This window comes from Dendrobium catenatum, unplaced genomic scaffold, assembly GCF_001605985.2.
Source record: "Dendrobium catenatum unplaced genomic scaffold, ASM160598v2 fragScaff_scaffold_292, whole genome shotgun sequence".
In the NCBI taxonomy this organism is placed as follows: domain Eukaryota; kingdom Viridiplantae; phylum Streptophyta; class Magnoliopsida; order Asparagales; family Orchidaceae; genus Dendrobium; species Dendrobium catenatum.
Genome location: NW_021318754.1, coordinates 548,933 through 555,956, shown reverse-complemented (window position 1 = coordinate 555,956; position 7,024 = coordinate 548,933). Strand labels below are relative to the sequence as shown.

The following is a 7,024-nucleotide window of genomic DNA, read 5'->3' as shown; positions in this document are numbered from 1 at the left end:
AGTACTAAAAAGAGACGCTGATGATGATATTAATGTTGATGAAAAATGATCTGTCTTGAGATTTTATTGGTCACAATCTCCATTTAATTTCTATACAAATTCTTGTTGACTTGTCGTTATAATCCAGCGGTGCAGACTATGTTGTAGAAAGCCACAGCAGTGGGCAGTGTGAAGGTTGGATGTAGGATGGCGGCCACTCTTAACTTGGAAAGTGGGAGTTGGTAAGAGGTTCCTATCATTCAATTTTTCATAAAATATTTATATTCCTTCTTTCCTTATCTGCCATCAGGTTACACAGCAAGCAGGATTAGGCTTCGTTAAAAATTTTGAACTAAAAAACTTCTTTAAAAAACAGTAAGTAAACCGTCCTTAATGAAACCTTAGTTTTATCGTCTGACTAGTTCATAGCATTCATACTTGTAGCAGCAGCAACTGCATCTTTCAGCTATTTTTTTCCCCGTTTTCTCTAATTATTAGAAATCCAATTTCATCAACCGGTAAAAAAATTAGTACCCTGCATTTGAATAGTTTTGAAACTGAGTTCTTTTTCGCCTCTTTTGTTTCCATATCATGCTACTTTGCTCGCTACAGAGGCCATGATCATCATCGTCATCATCTAAAGCCTATCCTGAATTTAGTGTTGTTTGATGTGGAAATGGGTTTTATTGGAATATCTTTCTTAACTTTTGTCTTCATTATCTTTTTTTTTTTCCCTTGAAGATCTTCCAGCCCTTTTACATTAATTTTATTCACTTTGTATTCATGTGACCTACAAATCTGAGATTTGTTTCTGATATCTGCTCAATGCGGTCTAAAGCAGTTACTTTAATTTTACTGATATTTTCTGCAAATTTACATGCAATGCTTTATTGAAGAGAACGTTGGCCATGAAAAGAGAAACATAAAATTAAGATAGATAAGTGTTGTGGAGATGAAAATGCTAAGGTGAATGAGTTGTTTTACACTTAGGGTTAGAAAGCGAAATGAATATATATGTGAAAATGTTAGTGTAGCTCCAATGACAGATAATTAAAGAGAGTCATCTTAGATGATTTGGTTGCATTAAATGTTCGCTTTCTATTGACTCGATTAGAAGAGTAGATGTATTAGAGTCAGTCTATGTTAAGAAAGAATAAGGTAGACATAAAAAGGCTGGCGTAGAAAGTATTAGAAATTATATTTTTTTGTTAGATTTTAATAAAAAATTGACTTTTAATAGTACACAATAAAAAAAATTCACATAGTGGGACAAATATTTGTTAGTTGTTGTTCTTGCAAATTTAGGAGTCACAGGTTAATGAGCCTTAGCTAGGATTATTGGGCAACTTACTAAGAATCATGAGCTACCTTGGAATAAATAGTCATGAAAATTATTATTTTATTTTAAAGAAAATTCACTAAAATTATTCTAATTCTTTATGTGGGAAGTGCATATTGTAATAAATTTTAGTCTTGTCTTTCACCTTTTATGATAAATTTTGCTGATTAGGATCTAAAATAACTAATGATCATTGATATCATTTGTTAGATAGTTTTCTTGCACTCCAAAGTCCTGTTCTAAAAGATTTGGATGAAAATTAAATGATATTTTGAACTTTCACCTTTTGGACATTCAAAATCCAAAAAATGCGCTATAAGGATCTTTAATTTAATGATAAACCAAATGAGTAGCTAATGCTTTAATACTAATTGTCGGAGCTGTTTGAACTTGCCATTTAGGGAGAGGTGATTTAAGTAATGAGAAGAGAATGTATTAGACTTGCGAGTTTAAGAGCTCTCACTACATATTTCTGATGGTTTTTTATGTTTGTTTGGGATGGTTTTTTTATTGCTTCTTAAAATAATTTTTTAATATAAAAATTAAAAATTTTATACTAAAAAATTACTTTAAGAATTAATAAAAAAGCTGTCTCAAATGAAACTTAAGTCTTTATAAATTTGGATTAAATATTAAGATAAGGCATTTGAATATTAAATCACATAAAAAAAAGTCTATTATTTTAGAATTTACTCTAAATATTTCTTAAACAATCATTGTGTTTGTGGGACATTTATGATGTTGGGGTTTAATAATTTAATTGTCTTAGATATTATATTTGAATATTTCATTTTTATTGAATTTCATCGTAATCTAAATCAAGTCTTGCAAGTTGCGAGCAAAGTAGCATTTACATCCTCTTATCTCGTTCCACTACATCCAATAAACAAAAGCTTAAACCCACTTTCACCGATACAATAGCAGCGATCCTTATTTTTAAAGTTCGCACCTTTTTCCGATACAACAAATCCCCGCCCCATTTGGCTTCACCAAATCACTCCACACCCAAAACCCTACTTCTCGGCCACCGCCGGCAAAATGCTCCGCCTCCGGAGCAGTCTACTTATCCAGTTCGTCCACATTCTTCTCCTCCCATTCGCCCATCCCCTCCCCAACCCCAACTCCTCCCACCCCTACCCTGAATCAGTCGCCGGCGGCGTCCTTCGCCACATCGAGCTCTCCCGCCGGCGCGCCCTCTCCAGCCAACTGCAATGCCTCACTGGAAACCCCATTGACGACTGCTGGCGGTGCTCTACCACCGACTGGCGATCCGATCGCCAGCGCCTTGCAGACTGCGGCATTGGCTTTGGCCGCGACGCGCTTGGCGGGAAGGGAGGCCGGATCTACGTCGTCACCGACTCGTCCGACCACGACCCAGTAAACCCCACCCCTGGTACGCTCCGCCACGCAGCCATCCAGGACGACCCCCTTTGGATCGTCTTCTCCGCCGACATGAACATCCGTCTCGCCGAAGAGCTCCTCGTTAACAGCTTCAAGACTCTCGATGGCCGCGGCGCTGACGTCCACATCTCCGGCGGCGCCTGCATCACCCTCCAATACGTCTCCAACGTCATCATCCACAACCTCCACATCCACGACTGCGTCCCCGCCGGCAACGCCAACGTTCGCTCCTCTCCGACCCACACCGGCTTCCGCAGCCGATCCGACGGCGACGGCATCTCCATCTTCGGCGCTCGCAAGATCTGGATCGACCATTGCTCCCTCTCCAACTGCGCGGACGGCCTTATCGACGCCATCATGGGATCCACCGGCATCACCATTTCGAACAACTACTTCTCCCGACACAACGAGGTGATGCTGCTCGGCCACAGCGACAACTACTCGCCGGATTTAGGCATGCAGGTCACCATCGCCTTCAACCGCTTCGGGGAGAAGCTCATCCAGCGAATGCCGCGATGTCGCCTCGGCTACTTCCATATCGTTAACAACGATTTCACGGAGTGGGAAATGTACGCCATCGGCGGAAGCGGTAATCCGACTGTGAATAGTCAGGGGAACCGCTACATTGCTCCGCCTGATCCGAACGCCAAGGAGGTAAGAGAATTATCAGCTCGTCGGTATAATTTGACAATTTGATTTAGGGTTTAGAATGGGTGGATTAATGGCTGGCTGCAGGTGACCAAGAGAGTGGACAGTGATGACAAGGATTGGAGCGGGTGGAATTGGAGATCAGAGGGGGATATCATGGTTAACGGGGCTTTCTTTATTCCGTCGGGAGATGGCTTGGAGACGATCTATTCGAAGGCTTCCAGCGTTTCGCCGAAGCCCGTCGGGCTCATCGACCAGCTCACTCTCAACGCCGGCGTTCTCGGCGGTTCGAGGTACTTTCACTGCCCTCGCTTCTCATTTTTGGATTGAGCGCGTAAAATTGACTTAATTCGGGGTGAGGATAGCGGTGTTATATAATTGGATTGGGACCTTTGTGGTCTCGGTAGTCAAAGCATATCGTGGGCGAATGGGTAATGCTGTCGCAGAGAACTGACAGGCTTTTGCTCCTGGGAATCTTCGACAGATAAATAATATCAGGATATCTAATTCCACTTAAATAAGCCGATTTTTCAAAAATAAATAAATAAATAAATAATGATTTAAATAAGCTGATGTGCAATGAGAGTTAGTTTTACCGTTTAGGCCTAGTTTGAGTTGTCTTCTAATCTTTTAGTATAATAATTTTAATTTTTTACTAAAAGTTATTTTAAAAAGAAGTAAAGAAGTCATTCCAAACGAAGTCTTAGTTTTTGGGCAAATTATTGCATCCGGTCACCTGACAGAGAGAGATCCGAACCGTTCTCTCTCTATCTACAGTAAAGCGCAAGTATGCTACAGTAGCTGCGCTTTTACTGTAGACAGAGAGAGATCCGAACGGATCTCTCTGTCAGGTGACCGGATGCAATAATTTGCCTAGTCTTTGAGTTCGTTAGGAGCTGACTTTGTTTTCTTAGTATTTTTTAAAGTAATTTTTTTATTAAAAAAATGTTTTAAGAATCAATAAGAAAGCCAAAGTCTTGCTGTTGGCTATATTTTTTTCATTTCTTTTTTTTTTTTAACTTTTTTACTAAAAAATTATTGTATACAACGGCAAGAAAAGTGTCACAAATGAATCCTAAGTTAAAGTGTAAATTATTGGAGTCAGTTGAGTTCAGGCTACTCTCAATTTAATTTTGTGATTGACTATTACATGTGTTTGAGCGGGGGCATAATTGTTTTTTAATCAATTTGAGATTGAGGTGGTTATAAAGAGCTTTTTTCTACTGACTGTGGCGAGCAGAAATTATTTTTTGCGGATACTGGATGGTCCGGATATTAGTCCGAATGCGTAATTTTATCTGGTACGAAGCGATACCTAGTGTCGGTTCCGAGTAAAAAAAAAAATGATGTGACATATTTTGATTGGTCTTTAGATGCCGTCCCGGATTTGCGAGTGACAAACTCAGCTTCACCTACTGATGCTCCAATCTTCTCGCTTGCATCTACAGTGCCTTTCTGTGATCTTATATGATGTGAAATATTTGGCGTAAGTAATTGTGCGAGCTCGAACAGAGTGGTATTACTCTGTTAAGAGGAGGAGTGGGTGTAGATAGCACATTAACGGGGTGTATTTATCGCTTTCTAATAAATGGCTATCGTCCGTTTCGCGTTGAAACCAACCCGCACAGACATTTTCGGTGAGCCCCATTGCCCAACGTTTTATTCTGAAATGGTGGGACAGGCTTACACAAATAGTCAATTTGAGGGTAACATGATTTTTGTACGGATTATAGCTGGGACTGAGGGCAAATTATTGCATCCGGTCACCGGACGCGAGATAGGTCCAAATATTAATAAAATATTATTTTAAATTAAGCGCATCAAAAGCGCAGGTAAAGGCAGTCAAAGCGCACCTAAAGCGCAAGTCAAAAGTGTAGTCAAAAGCGTAGGTGACGTGGCAAATTTTTATTGGATGTCTGAACCTATTTTCCGCGTCCGGTGACCTGATGCAATAATTTGCCGGGACTGAGAGCCCAATTGTTTTTCAAGTTCTGTAGTAGTTAAAGTTTTATAGCGACTTTCCCGAATGATAAAAAAAAGTTCTAGCGATGCTGCGCTTTAGTCCCATTTAAATCATTAATGCGTTGGAGAGATTATTACGTCCTGATATCGAACATAGAGAATCATCCAGTTTTATCTCTGTGAATAGTAAAAAACAGCAGCGATGAACAGTAAAATAGTGGTAAAGATCAATAAGTGTGTTTTTACTGTTCATAGAGATAAGATCGGATGATTTTTTATGTTCGGTCTCCGCACGAAATAATCTCTCAATTGGCCAATTACAACATACTTAGTCATTCAGAAAGAGATTTGAGTACATCTGAACAATACGTTCCAGCTGATTTTTGCTTGAAGAACCTCTCTAATTAGACTCTGTATAGCATAATCTCGGTCCTTAAATTATTGAATCTTTAACTCTTGCTCATTAATCTTATCCTTATTATCGCAACTGATTATCTCACTCAAACAAGCTTTGTATAACAAACTCAAAACACCTATTAATCTCAATCATTTCAGCTGTTATGTTGCCCTGTGATCGATCAAAAACAAAGATGAAAAACATCAAAGTTCTTTCAGCAAAAGTAAGATTAAAAGTTATTTGTGAAAGTTGTTCTGGTTGTACTGCGATACTCCTCCTTTCATACTTAACTTCTTTAAGCGTCATTTTTGAACTTCTTAAACTCTGAATTAACCAACTTATGTTGTCAAAATCTTCTCTATCAGCCTCAAGCAATGATATACTAACTTATGCCTTTAAATTTCAGTTCTGTTGCTAATATTACTGTAAAATGGCAGGGATAATGGAGGGCAGAGCGGAGGTAATGGCGGAGCTAATTACGGTGGCGGCGGCGGCGATGGTGGTGGTGGTGATGGGGGCGGCGGAGGTGTAGCAATGGGCGGCCGTGGCAGTGGGCTTACGGGATATCTGGCCATGGCGTTTGGGAGTGGCGTGGCACCACCTATTTCTCAACCTGGGCCGTTTTTGTACTTGCCAATTATTTTTCTCTTCTTTCTCCAATTGTAACGGTTATGTTGGTGAAGGCTCTATTTATTCGATGGCATGATATTAGAAAAACACATTACATAGATTACTGTAAGGCTTATTGGTTGCTATATTTAAAAAAAAAAAAAAAATCATGTTTTTTATGTTCTCGTAGTGTAGAGAATTCAAATAAAATTATTAAATAGTATTTTTGTCTTCATTCCCCAATGGTTATGAGTATTTTGATAAAGTTTTGCTTATAAAGAAAATCAAAATAATTTGATGTTTTTTTAGATGACAGGTATAAATTATGATTATCTTAAGGAGCAGCTTAATAAAAAAAATTTAAATAAGCAAATCCGGAATGTAATTATTGGAGTTCTATTGAAAATAAAATTTAATTATCTTGTTTCCACTTTGATTAAAATTTCAAAAGAAATTGAATCATTAAATTACGGTTTCTTTAAAAACCAGTACTTCTTAATCTGGTTTTTTATCTATTCTTTTTTTTTTTTTTTTTTTTTTTAATTTCCCAAAAAAAAAATTTCAGTTTTTATGTTCCATATTTGCTGCTTTTAAAATTTTTTAATTAATCGCCATTAAATTGTGCGAGATGAAGCCTTAAATTTTACGTTGATGGATTTTACGATAATTAATCATTAATTCTTAATTAA

At 38.3% G+C, this 7,024-nt stretch overlaps 1 protein-coding gene across 1 annotated transcript; it reads left to right on the top strand.

The window, feature by feature from the left end:
• The first annotated feature begins 2,119 nt into the window (after nt 1-2,119).
• LOC110105117 (probable pectate lyase 5) lies at nt 2,120-6,570 on the top strand. Its single transcript, XM_020834490.2, has 3 exons — nt 2,120-3,373; nt 3,455-3,660; nt 6,164-6,570. Exons 1-3 carry the CDS (start codon nt 2,357-2,359, stop codon nt 6,390-6,392), a joined length of 1,452 nt encoding a protein of 483 aa, XP_020690149.1. The 5' UTR covers nt 2,120-2,356; the 3' UTR covers nt 6,393-6,570.
• The last annotated feature ends 454 nt before the right edge of the window (nt 6,571-7,024 follow it).

Excerpts from the sequence above, each read along its gene's own strand:
- LOC110105117 (XM_020834490.2), top strand. The coding sequence starts at position 2,357 with ATGCTCCGCCTCCGGAGCAGTCTACTTATCCAGTTCGTCCACATTCTT. Across the intron at positions 3,374-3,454 it reads CTGATCCGAACGCCAAGGAG|GTGACCAAGAGAGTGGACAG; the intron begins GTAAGAGAATTA and ends GGCTGGCTGCAG. Across the intron at positions 3,661-6,163 it reads GGCGTTCTCGGCGGTTCGAG|GGATAATGGAGGGCAGAGCG; the intron begins GTACTTTCACTG and ends GTAAAATGGCAG.